This window comes from Dendronephthya gigantea, unplaced genomic scaffold (genome assembly GCF_004324835.1).
Source record: "Dendronephthya gigantea isolate DGI-Jeju-01 unplaced genomic scaffold, DenGig_1.0 000014F, whole genome shotgun sequence".
NCBI lineage: Eukaryota > Metazoa > Cnidaria > Anthozoa > Malacalcyonacea > Nephtheidae > Dendronephthya > Dendronephthya gigantea.
Genome location: NW_021163024.1, coordinates 811,057 through 824,989, shown reverse-complemented (window position 1 = coordinate 824,989; position 13,933 = coordinate 811,057). Strand labels below are relative to the sequence as shown.

The window sequence follows — 13,933 nt, the reverse complement described above, 5'->3', positions numbered from 1 at the left end:
AGCCGAAAAGGGGCTTGATTTTCAGTGGTTTACCTTATATCTTTCCATCTATTGAAAGAAAACTTTCTCATTGACCAGCATTAACAAAATTTATATGCCACACTCAATTAGTGTAAGTGTGAGTGAGCTTTTTGAATACAGGCGTTAGTCTAAATTCATCCCAGAAGTACGTTACATCATCATGACGGAATCACCACGTAGATTACACCTTTACGAAGTTTTTACATATTACGAGTTAAATAGAAAGTTTTAATTGACTGCAAAGGTTAGCCGTTGATATCCATATTTCAATTGAGCAGTAGGCTAGTAAGTTCTGTGGGCTGAAAACATCAATAGAAAATCTAATAGGATCGTTTCGTTATCTCAGAAAGAGTATTACCACAAATTTTCTTCATAATTGTATAACATGGTTTAAAAAAACTTATCGTCATCATAGACTGTTTGTTATCAAAGACCTAAAAGTGCCCAGAGTTTTCATTTACTATCAAGATTGTAATACATATGTATCTTACAACTGCTATTATGATGATGACTGCTTACAAACCAAGTTTTTTTAAAAAACGTTTGCAAAATTAGAATTTTCAACAATTTTTACCCGGTTCTTATAATTATCATTACAACGCCCACTGTAACAATACTGATGAATTGTACATATAAAAAGGCTACTCAGGAAACGGAACAAACTGCCGAGGTTTGCCGTAAATATTTCACATTTCAGTTGAAAGTTCCAATTTTTCTGGGCTATAAGAACGTAAATGAAAATTTAGATTTTGGATTAGATCTTTGGCTTTTTAGGCAAGTTATGTTGTGTAACCTTTCTCATGCACATTTTTATACGGATGTTATACTTGTTAAGTTGGTTTCGCAACCTTCATTATAATGCCTCTGCATAAGTTATTTTTATTTGGCACTTGAAAAATATCAGAACTCTAAAGAAAATCATATGAATACTCTGATTAAAACAAAATTCTTCTACATCCTTTCGGTAATTAATGCTTTCAGATATCGACGAATGCTGGGCGAGTTCTCACAATTGCCATCACAACGCCTACTGTAACAATACTAATGATTCTTTTAATTGTACATGCAAAAACGGCTACTTCGGAAATGGAACAGACTGTCAAGGTTAGGCGTTGTACGCAAATATCGCATAGTTCTAACTTCCTATATGCTTCAAGAATTTTAATCGCCCTGTTTTATAAAGTTTTTCTCTCTTGCAAAATATCAGAATTTTCACTGAATATAAATTACTATTGAATTAAAGAAAACTCCGCAACATTTTTCATTTTATTATTTCATTCAGATATCGATGAATGTGATGCAGGTTTTCATAATTGCCATCACAACGCCTACTGTAACAATACTGATGGTTCTTTCAATTGTACATGCAAAAACGGCTACTCAGGAAATGGGACCGACTGCCAAGGTTTGCCAGAAATATGTGTTTATTTAAAACACTTGTTCTGCCTGGTTCACGATTTATGTGTAATTAAACGAAACAAGTGTGTATAGTGAGATATGGCGGAATATTTCTTATGCCTTTGATTTCTCTTTTCAGATTTCAACGAATGTAATTCAGGGACCCACAATTGCCATCACAATGCCTACTGTAACAATACTGATGGTTCTTTCAATTGTACATGCAGAAATGGCTACTCAGGAAATGGGACCGACTGCCAAGGTTTGCCAGAAATATGTGCTTATTTAGAACACTTGTTCTGACTGGTTCACGGCTAATACTTTAACTAAACGAAACAATTATGTATAGTGAAATATGGCAGAATATTTCTTATGTCTTTGATTGAATTGATTCTCTTTTCAGATGTCGACGAATGTAATTCAGGGACTCACAACTGCCATTACAATGCCTACTGTAACAATACTGATGGTTCTTTCAATTGCACATGTAAAAACGGCTACTCAGGAAATGGGACCGACTGCCAAGGTTTGTCAGAAATATGGTGTTAATTTAAAACTGGCTGCTGGGGAATTGGAACAGACTGTGAATGTTAGGTTAATGTTCACATAACTTGAACAAGTCTTACCAAAAACATACTCACAACGTTGTAGAACACATGGTTGTGAAGGTCTTCAGTCGTCGCGGTGTTTCGTTTCATGCTTTTGTCTACACAAAAGTTGCATAAGTGGTGAAAATTTAAAATATTTGTTCAGTGCTTATACTGAATTTCAACTGAACAAAACTAGTCTATTGAGCAATGAGTATTTCTTTGACAATGATTTTTTTTCAGATATCGATGAATGTGGTGACAGTTCTCATAATTGCCATCACAACGCTTACTATAACAATACTGATGGTTCTTTCAATTGTTCATGCAAAAATGGCTACTGGGGAAATGGAACAGACTGTCGAGGTTTGTTCGAATTATTGTACATAAAGTTTCCTGAACTGCCTGAACGAAAGAAAAACTTGCAAGTTTGTAGGACTAAATAATCGTTATAAAAATCTGTGGGCAATGAAAGAATAATTTATAACATATGAATTGTTGCAGATGAAAATTTTCGAACAAATTTTAATAATGACTAACAAAATGGATTAGAAAAATTTGTTCGAATGCAGCACAGTTAACGATTAACGAAGTTACTTCGCAACATAGGCGCAATGGTTAAAAAAATTAACTGAACAGAACCGATGAATTTGTAACCATTATAGTGGAATCTTTTAAAATATACCATTTCTTAATTTCAACTTCAATGCAGATATCGACGAATGTGATGCAAGTTCTCACAATTGCCATCAAGATGCTTATTGTAACAATACTAATGGATCTTTCAATTGTACATGTAAAAATGGCTACTCCGGGAATGGAACTGACTGTGAAGGTTAGACGGCCATTTTGATTGAATATGAATACTATTATAATAAAGAAAACTCCGCAACATTCTTTCATTTATTAATTCATTCAGATATCGATGAATGTGGTGTGAGTTCTCATAATTGTCATCACAATGCCTACTGTAACAATACTGATGGATATTTCAATTGTACTTGTAAAAATGGCTACTCAGGAAATGGGACCGACTGCCAAGGTTTGTCAGAAATATGGGGTTAACTTAAAACACTTGTTCTGACTGGTTCACGGCTAATACTTTAACTAAACGAAATAATTGTGTATAGTGAATTATGGCAGAATATTTCCTATACCATTGATTTCTCTTTTCAGATGTCGACGAATGTGATGCAGGGACTCACAACTGCCATCACAATGCCTACTGTAACAATACTGATGGCTCTTTCAATTGCACCTGCAAAAGCGGCTACTTCGGCAATGGAAATGACTGTGAAGGTTAGCCGTATGTAAATATTAGAGACGATATAATTCTAACCTCGGACGGTTCAAAACTTGGAAGAAATTTTCATTTGCTGCTCATTTCTCGAAGAGATATAAATTACTACGGTCTAACTTTCGTTATTACTTCGTTCAGATATCGATGAATGCGTTGCGAGTTCTCACAATTGCCATCAGAACGCCTACTGTAACAATACCGATGGATCTTTCAATTGTACATGTAAAAATGGCTATTCAGGAAACGGAACTGAATGTAAAGGTTGGTCGTTTAAATATCTCTATTGTCTGATTCTCCAAACATATTAGAAAAGTGAAACAGAAAGTTCCATAACTAGAAAAATCGGAATTTTTAAGAAAATTTAAATTCTAGAGGTATTAACAAAGTTTTCTGATACATTCTTTAATTTCGTAATTCTTTAAGATATCGATGAATGTGGCGCGAGTTCTCATAATTGCCATTACAACGCCTACTGTAAGAATACTGATGGTTCTTTCAATTGCACATGCATAGACGGCTACTCAGGGAATGGGACCGACTGCAAAGGTTTGCCGTAAATATGTTGTTAATATAACACTTGTTTTGACTGGTTCACTGCTTATACTTTAACTCAACGAAAAAATTGTGTATAGAGGATTTTGGCGGAGTATTTCTTATGCCACTGATTTCACTCTTCAGATGTCGACGAATGTGGTGGCAGTTCTCATAATTGCCATCACAATGCCTACTGTAACAATACTGATGGTTCATTTAATTGTACATGCGGAAATGGTTACTGTGGAATTGGAACAGACTGTCGAGGTTTGTTCGAATTATTGTACATAAAGTATCTTGAGCTGCCTGAACGAAAGAAAATCTTGCAAGATTGTAGGACTAAATAATCGTTATAAAAATCAGTGAAGAACAATTTAAAACATATAAATTGCAACAGATCAAAATTTTCGAACGAATGCTAATGACTAACAAAATGATTCACAAAAATTTGCTCCAATGCAGCACGGTTAACCGTTAATGTAGTTACTTCGCAACATAGGTGTAATAGTTGAAAATATTGACCGAACAAAACCGATGAACTTGTAATCAATTGTCGGATTTTTTTAAAATATGCCATTCTTTTAATTTCACCTTCCATGCAGATATCGACGAATGTTATGCAAGTTCTCACAATTGCCATCACAATGGCTACTGTAACAATACTGATGGTTCTTTCAATTGTACATGTAAAAATGGCTACAGAGGAAATGGAAAAAACTGCGAAGGTTAGGCTTGTTGGAATATTGCACAATGTTTGTAACATATTGCAGCAGATAAAAATTGGGACACATGCAAATATAAAGTGTGTACATACAGTGATTTAATCGAGATTTCCCGATAAATCTTGATATAATTTAGGTGCATGGTGATTAAAGATAGTAGGCAAACAAAGACATTGTATCAGTATAGATATTAGCGTGGCAAAAGCATTGTAAAAAACCCTTTTTAATTTGATTTTCCAGATATCGACGAATGTGGTGCGAGTTCTCACAATTGTCATCACAACGCGTATTGTAACAACACTGATGGCTCTTTCAATTGTACATGCAAAAATGGCTACTGGGGAAATGGAACAGGCTGTCAAGGTTAGGCTTAATTAAATTGTGCATGGGGCAACTGAGCATAGCTGCTTGAAAATTCGAGCAGAATATAAAAGAGCGAAATTAATTACATTGAATTTTTTCGTAATCGAAGTATATCAAGTTATAGAAAAACTAATACTTCATTGGTTAACATAAAATTTGCACATGTGTTGTTAATTCCCATAATTTGTGCAATGATATAGAAAGCATTTACCAGGCGAATCAAATTATGTAGAAAATCACATTATTCTGTAACACGTTTATCATTTATCATCCCAGATGTCAACGAATGTGAGAGAGAGAACGATTGTTCACCGAATGCTCTGTGTACTAATCAGGACGGAACATATTTATGTAATTGCAAGAATGGCTTTGAGGGGAATGGAATTCGTTGTGGTTAGTGAATAATAAGTTCAAAACCAGTCGGTGATTTATAGCATTTTATTCATTCCTTCGCGTGTGTTTTTCTCTTGTATCTTTTCTCTTGTGTGTTTGTCGGAAAAGTGATATCCTGCATATTATTGGGCTGTCACATAGTTTGATGTTTTTGTCTTCTGCAGAGGACATTGATGAATGTACAGGGAAATCACCGAAATGTAGAAATGAAAGCCAAAGTTGTACCAACTATCCTGGAGAATATCGCTGTCATTGTATAAGTCCAGGGAAATATCTTTCTGAAGATGGGTCAACGTGTGTTGGTAGGTATTACTGTAAAACTTATAATTCACTGGTTTATCGACAAGCTTCCGATTTTTCAAGCAACTGTTTTTTTACCGTGGACACAACCACGATATCAAAGGACACATGCTATTTCAGGAAAAATGTAAATAAAATAATTCACATATTCTATACTCACAAATTTTGTAAAATTGGTAAGTTCGTGGTACGTCACGTTGCTTATTACCAACTTTTCTCGTTCATATTTCGCTTATACGCATGAGTAAAAAACCATCCAACGTCCTTGACATAGAATATGGACAACTTTGGATTGCGATATGTTCTGTCACAATACTCGTAGCCAATATTGGCTGACTTCTAACCACGTTATTTTCCTATTTTTTTAACATTTTGCAACTAAACTTTCCAATTTTACTAATTTTGGGATGCCCTTTCCCACTGAATACCTAAAAACCGACGGATTTTGCTAGTTCAGGATTTACTTTAATCTGGGAATGGTCCATTGATAAACCAACTTCATTACTTATCGTGTGTTTTTTCTAGATTTGGCGGGTTCTGTTGCAGGTAGATTTGATATTGTAAATCGTGTATACCTACAGATCTATGATGATCACTCAAGCGCAGAATACCTGGAAATCACTGACGCAATAATTGAGATGGTACGGAAATTTTCATTTTTTCATTATTTATCTTTTTTACTAGTGTATAAGTGTTATAGGTGAAGATAGAACAGAAATAAGGAATTATTAGTGCTTTGTTAATTCCTTATGACTGTTATCATGTTAAGACCGAATTTAGCTAACAATTGTTTTCTTAAGGCGATTCTCCATTACCGTCCGCTTCACCCACGCGGGCGAAGCGGCTTTTGAAAATCTGCCCATGCGACCGTGACGGGCCTGAAAAACAAAGCACGCTTCGCCCGCGCGGGCGTGGCGGACGTAATGGAGAATCGCGTTTAGAGCGACAGAAGCAGCGTTACAATTTTGTGACGTCATAACATGGGGTGGGACTATTTCTCACACGTTATGACGGAAAGTATGGCGTGCAAAAAAAAGTCAAATTCCACCCTACGACCTCACTTGTGGGACATTGAGAGGCTCTGACATCAATTTTTGGCCTGAATCAGCGTGAACAGTTTAGTTAATTAATGAAAGGCCTCTGATCCATGGAGTTTTTTGATTTAGCAACAGAAAGTTAATAATTATAGAGAATCTATTATTACTTGTCTTTTTGGTACTACCAACCAACAGCGACAACAATATTTTTTTCAAATTTAGATAGTCAAGTTATTTAAAAGTACGAGCCTAACTTCGCAATTTTATTCATGCTTTATCACAAATTTGACGTAAGTGTTTTGTTTTCATTAGCCGGCTTAATTGATAGTGACGTTTCTGATTCACGAACGCCGAAAGGATGCAAATATGGAGCCGTTTTAGATGACAACAGCGGTTGTTGTTTAAATAAGCTTTGTTTACACACATGCACAGGATATTACACACATGCACACGATATTACTAACATGCACAGGATTTTACTGCTATTTACATAATAAATGCTAAGCTATTAGCCAGGTTCCGACCAAATAGATAAATTAATTTGTTCTAGTTACAAGATAAGGTATTATTCATACATTTATGCATTAATTTCCGTATTATAACATTAAGACACTGACACGTGTACCTATATGACTGACATAAAAACATAACCAAACAACGCTTCCAGTTTATCTAATATATTTTGCATTCTCCAAATACCGTCCTTTGTGTATAATCGCACTCAAACGTCTTAGATCTGACTTCTGTCGATAATTTTTTCAAAAATTTAGATCGGAATTTAGAAAATTTGTTGTATAGCACGGAAGATATTCTAACATACCACATTTAGGCACCGTTTGAAAATTATTTCACTAACATTTTTGAACTATTTCTTTTCTTTTTCAACTGTTTCTATTTCTTCTTGCTCGGCCGCGAACAGAAATATGCAATAATAAAAAGTGAAATTTGCTTTCCCTTCAACTAACTGGCAATTCACCTTACTAGCTAGGAAATAGCTTACCGTACAATCAATTTACCTTACTAGCTTGGGAATCCATTCTAATTTTTTTTTAAATTACAGTCAGGTACAATAATTTTATGGTGATGCCTTGTAAAGCAGTTTTCTTAACATATTTCAAATTTAGTAATGGATCTCTTGGCGTCGACTACGTGGCAACATTTAACGATTTAACCGGAGTTACCTACGAAAATCTTCAAAAAGAATTAGCCGAAACTTTGAACGTAACAAACAGCGGCACATTCCTTCCTGGCACCAACCTACAACTCAGCCCCAACACTGATCCCGCTAGCACTGAATTGGCTGGTCTTTTTAAATTTGAAGGTATATTTTATCTATAGTTTCCTCCGCATGCTGGCATGTCCAATGTATTGAAATTAGAATACATTATGAAAATTATAAATATTGACCATATATAATACATGCCTGCAAAAATACATGCATAATACACTAGACATACCTGCGGATGAGCCTCGATAGTAAGATTTCTTCTTCATTCTCTCGTGTGGACGTAATTATAATACGCCGACTAACTCTTCCTCTTTTAGATTACGATGAGTGCGATCCTGCAAATATTCAAACTCCTGATTGTGGTGAAAATGCAACATGCGTCAACAGAAATCTTACTTACGATTGTATCTGTAATGAAGGCTTCGTCAAGAATGGCAGTGATTGTATTGGTGAGTAGATAAAATCATGAGATTAGCAAAACAAGTATTGTAACTACTCTTGTTTCCCTTGCTTATTTCCTTTATTTTTTTATATGTCTTTTATCTTTGTTTTCCATCCATATGCTAACATTCTAATGTTCACTAACTGTGGAAACAATCAATTTCTAAAGAAATGATTACTTTTGATAAAGTGAAACTGCCGCGGCTAGACTAAATCTTATATAGACCCGTTCTGGTAAAATGGAATCAAACAGGAACTTAAATATAGGCATGCTTGACAAAGATGAACAACGCGTTTACAAAATTATTAATCATGGGCAAATTTCATTTAATTGTTAGTATAGTTACCCTACGGTTACGTTTTGTTTTTTTAATATCATCCAATTACTTCCCATTATTGTCGTTTTAATTTTTAACTTGCTTTTTTTTTACTTTAGTTGCTCAAGGAGATGGTAAGTTACATGCAGTTGTATAACTTTTTAATAATATAAATGAAAATGTTTCCCGACTTTGATTGGTTGAACTCAGTGCGCGGGTAATCCCAAAAAGCAGTGCAAAAATGTGTGAGAAAAGTGCAAGTTTTGTAAAACAGTGCTAAAGTTTGTACCAAAAACTATTAAGGTTTTCAGTCGTTATCCCTCTGAAATTGGAACCCTCGAAACTTACAGACGTTTAGCGCGCTTCTTTTGTTATTGCCCTATTGAGGCAGAAAGAAATATAAGTTTTGTTTCCTAAATTGTCGATGCCAAATGACGACCCTGGGAAAGGTTAGCTAACTGCAACCTTTAAAGAAATTTTTCTAATTATAATATAAAAGTGCCTTTCTCGTTTTCTTCATTTTTTTCTTATTCCGGGCATTTTTTTCAATACATACCACTTATCAACCGAATTTGAGGTCCGTACTAGAAAAATACTAGAAATACATGCATGCAGCAACCCCTCGCCTCGGTTAAGCGAAATGAGTTAAGCATAGGGATGGTGACACGATAGTTGGATAGTTGATTTTGTGTGGGTTGGGGTGTTTGGAGGGTGTACACTTGGTATTGTTGGTATGCGAGAAGAGAAGAATGGAAATATATTTCTGGAAGCGGAAGCACTGTAGTCATAGCAACTCGCAACCAACATCGCAACGGCCGTATATTTTCAAAGAATCAAAATTTGCCCTAATATTTTTGCGAAAAAAGGCAAAAATACGACAAGATTCTAACCATTTTATCGAAGTTAAGTTACTTATCTACAGTCACTGTTATGGTAAATTATTTTAATTATTAATTACCATGAAATATAACATCAGACGTCTCATACGACTTCCGAAGTTTTATGTTTACGCCTCGACTGGTTTTTGCACGCGAATATTTTGAAAAAACGGAGTTTATAAATGAAATTATAATAACGTATCACATTACCCATTCAGATTTGTAGTGAAATACGTTTGAGAATACTAAAGTTGTGTTTACCACAAAATAATGACTTTTGTGCCGGGTCTTATTTTCAAGTGTAAAATCTTTCGACTTCATTATACACGGTGAATTCGGTCGAAAATTTAGTTTGTTTTTTTTTTAAACCGTAAAAAGTCCTCTATTCGACTGATTCGAGTTTCCCTCTCATGTAATTAAAAATATAAAAATCTAAATAATATGAAAATGTATTTATAAGTTTCTTCAAAATTTTGCGAAGTGACAGTTATGCAGGTTTAAGAATACAAATCTTTGTCTCGACCAATCAAGAGCTTAGTACACTGGCGCATGCGCATAACGTAGAAGACCGTCCATGGCGTGAGGTCCATTGCATAATGGCGGACAACTTTGATTTCGCCTTCGCACATCCTGGGTGTAAATATCCGAGCGGAATTAGTACCCTCGCACGGTGCTCCGCACCGGCTCGGGGATTAGACCGAGGTCTTGACAGTACCGACCGAGCGATATAGCGAGGTCCGTACATAAAAGACCAAGGTCTGATATTTTTCCATTACGGACCGAACGTATTCGGTTAATAAGGGATTTAAATTATTATATGGCAGCATACAGTATTTAATTTATTTATTTATACAATGCGCTGCAGCATTCTTGCCGGCTCTTTCGCCAGCCAGTCGCCAAGCAAGCACTGAAGTGGCTTCCAAAACTTTGTTTTTTACACGCTGAATAAGAGTGATACAGTACTATAGACAAAAATCAAAGATGAATAAATATAATATTCACATGTGCCAATTAATGCTCTTCTTCGTCCATTCTCCGTCGATATTTTTCGCGTCAAAAATAAAAGTGCAAGCTTGTTTTTGTTCAAAAATATGAGATTTGGACCGTTACTACGGCAACGGTCTAATACTGGGGGATTCCAGACCGGCAAAGAACCAGTCGGCGCACGCCATTTTAGTCACGAGACCGCATGCCATATAATAATATCACGTAAAACTGTTAATTTTTGTAAATAGAATTCAACAGCCTTGTTCAAAATAAATAACAGTGTGTGCAACGCAGTTAAGTTGTGTAGTTAAATAATAGCAGCTAAAGTATACTTAACTACGGTAGTTAGTTAATGCGAACGGTAGCTAGTTAACTTCAAATCTTTAACTACCTTTTTATTCGACCGGGCCCAGGTGTATCATTTATATAGCTGTACATGATGTGAACCAGTTATTTTTTTTCTTTCAAAAGGTAAATTCTGCAATGTCGCAGGTTGATGTGTGATTAATTTTATAAAATTATTCCTACTGCAGTTGACAAGAGTGAAGTTGAGGACGTGAAACATGTTTTAATGGCCGTCATAGGATGGCTCAGCCTGTGTTTTGTGGTCACGTTCGTGATTTTAATAATTGCTGCTTTTAGGTAAATATATAAGTGACCATAATTATAGCTGCATGTTCTGGTTGTTGAAATTTTAAATTATGCCAAGTTACTTGAATGCAATATTTACAAAGTACTCGCAAGATTTAAACCAAAGTTTAACAAGGAATTTGGTAAAAAATGGTGTATCGAATTGTTTTGAAAAACTTATTAATTTATTCTGTCACACACTTTCTTCTCTATAAAGTGAAATACATACATGGTTACCCTCATCATCATTCGAAGAGCTTTTAAATGTTAATAAACAAAGCAGTTTGATAAACCAGTCTTTGGGTCTTGGGTTAATCTCAGCAATGTTTTAAACTCTAAGAATATTAATTTGACAATAAAACCGGCGCTAATTTACCCAATGAAAATACTCGTGTTATATTAGAGAGGTTAAGATACCCCAGTTCCGGTGTACGGGTACGGGTGAATTACACGTACCCGTTACCTGTAAGACGGGTACGGTTTGCAACTTAAGAATTTTCTTAAATTCCGGGTAAGAACAACACCGGGTAAGAAGTGACTATAAAAGTAAATAAGTATTATACATTTCCATTGTAAGTCCTACTTAACTTTTATATAACTATAGTATTTCGTGTGCTTGTTTTGAAAATCAAAAATATCAAGAGGGCGTTCATAAAGTATGTTTGCAAACCATTTTTGAGAAGCCTGAACAATATGAACACCATATTAATACGTAAAATGTATTTTAAACGTGTTAAAGACACTCACCCGCTTCTCCATTTGTCCTTTATTAAAAAAACTTTGACCACTTTGTCTTTGTAGTTACCCGTTCGTTGTTTAGGTGTAGACCGTCGTTTACAACGGGAAAACGGGTAGATATTACGGGTAAATATGCTGACATCAGCGAAAAATGGAAAACAAAATGGCGCTACCCGTATCCGTACACCGGAACCGGGGTATCTTAACCTCTCTAATATCAACGTTTAAGTTAGGTCTTTCCGGATTCCGAGCAACTCAGTGATGTTTAAGATAAAACTAAGGAATTTATCGTTTCCAAGGAATTCAGTATCAAAAAAACAGGGTAATGATGCGGTTAAATTATTTCGTCATTTTATAACCAAGCGATAAACCCCTCTGGTAAAACTGGACTGTTATTTACTGTGTTTATTTTCTCTTCTTTTCTATTTACTAATGAATTATTTGTGTTTATTGTAGTCTCATCGGAAATAAAGGAGAATATTATGATCCCAAACCACGTGTAATCGCTGCTCCAACACACCGTCCCATGTTTAACCACCTTTATTATAATGATAACAAATATCCATTGTAATCTAAAACAAATTTGTATGACTTTTTATAGGTCACTGCATAGTTTACACTTTGACTATGCTTATAATGCTTTTAATCACTCGCGATCCTAAAAAAAAATTTAATGAGTGTTGGTAGCTGTGCATAAATAGGACAAGATGATTTTGGTTTAAATGTTGGTTTAAATTTAAATATATAAGACGAGCGTACACGAGATAAATATCAGTGACGTACAAAAAAGGAGTTTGCATTTATTTAAGTCTTTTTTATGTAAATTGTCGAAACGTAAATTTCGCTGCTTTCGAAACGATCCTTGTCAATCACAGTTGCCCACGATAACGCGCGATACAACAACCTAAAGTTCAACAGTGTGTATAAAAAATTACCCCTGTTGAAATAAAGCTTCTGTTGGAAATTTGAATGCATTTGAATTCACGATCGAGCATGTAAAGTTTATTGAGACCGGCTGTAATCACGATTCATGTCGAGGCAGGCTTTCGTTTAAATTATGCTTATGTGTACTGAACGAGCTAGGCCAGCCTAGTTGCGGGTTAGTTACGCTCCCAAAATGCGGGCGCAAACACATGTTTTGTTTAGTTGCTTATTAATTTTTCACTTAAATAAGACCTGTCTTTGTTACTGCGAAGGTCAACAGTCAGGTATTTGTTCAATTGTAATTTACGATTCTATTGTCGCTTTTAAGTTTGATCTTTATGATTTCTGTGACTTGTTTGTAACGATTTCTTGACTTTAAAACCACACTGCACATAGACATAGTGTAAACAGAACATATAAGTCTACTGTATGTACATTATTAGAGTATTTTATATCTGTTTATCGTGGCGCCTTCCCCTGTTGACTAAGCAAAGATATTACGGTTTGTAACTACTTTGTGAAGGTATTTGTATGTTTTTCTTGTAATTGTAAAGAAAATTTATAGATTTATCGTGAAATTTAAGTGAGGATATTAAAATTTGGATTTACAAATTGATAATACTTCATGTCATACGAGCGTACGAGTGTGTAATATAGCTGTAGTGTTGACATTTTTTCGCAGTTTACCAGCTTATTTGACAACCTCGTTGCCAGGGTCTTCTGTGTACACAGAGCCTAGCTCCGTTACGTACAATTATACCATGGGAAATTTCCAAATATTTTATGTTTTGTTTTCAATGAAAAGCTATTGATATTGCGCCAAAATATGGAGTAAAAATTGCAAGAGTTTACAGGAAGCATCATGTGTTATGTATCGAGTCTCATATTGCATACCATGCGTCGAATAAAGCTCGAATTTCAAAGAGCACGCTCGAAACCGCTCAGTTCAATCGAGTCCATAGCTAGCAAAGACACGCCGAAAAAACTTTACAAGAAACAAACCGATTCCACTTGTAGTATTTCTTGCTATAGACGGTGCAACTCTGTTACTAACCCGAAACACTGCAGGAATTTGTTTCGTGCTCAAAATCAGGCGGTTCTACGCAACGCCGAGCCTATTTATGGTTGTAAATTG

The 13,933-nt window shown here is 35.2% G+C and overlaps 1 protein-coding gene across 1 annotated transcript in view; it reads left to right on the top strand.

Moving 5' to 3' along the window:
* The window catches only part of LOC114519717 (fibrillin-2-like), an 85,748-nt gene extending 72,412 nt beyond the window's left edge, over window positions 1-13,336 (top strand). The window contains exons 40-55 of the mRNA XM_028539886.1: window positions 2,926-3,048; window positions 3,183-3,305; window positions 3,445-3,567; window positions 3,730-3,852; window positions 3,985-4,107; window positions 4,443-4,565; window positions 4,803-4,925; window positions 5,202-5,318; window positions 5,483-5,620; window positions 6,144-6,259; window positions 6,878-6,945; window positions 7,780-7,976; window positions 8,201-8,332; window positions 8,761-8,775; window positions 11,040-11,148; window positions 12,331-13,336. Coding sequence (XP_028395687.1) covers window positions 2,926-3,048; window positions 3,183-3,305; window positions 3,445-3,567; window positions 3,730-3,852; window positions 3,985-4,107; window positions 4,443-4,565; window positions 4,803-4,925; window positions 5,202-5,318; window positions 5,483-5,620; window positions 6,144-6,259; window positions 6,878-6,945; window positions 7,780-7,976; window positions 8,201-8,332; window positions 8,761-8,775; window positions 11,040-11,148; window positions 12,331-12,445 — 1,868 coding nt within the window. The 3' untranslated portion in view covers window positions 12,446-13,336. The remainder of the gene's footprint in view (window positions 1-2,925; window positions 3,049-3,182; window positions 3,306-3,444; window positions 3,568-3,729; window positions 3,853-3,984; window positions 4,108-4,442; window positions 4,566-4,802; window positions 4,926-5,201; window positions 5,319-5,482; window positions 5,621-6,143; window positions 6,260-6,877; window positions 6,946-7,779; window positions 7,977-8,200; window positions 8,333-8,760; window positions 8,776-11,039; window positions 11,149-12,330) is intronic.
* The last annotated feature ends 597 nt before the right edge of the window (window positions 13,337-13,933 follow it).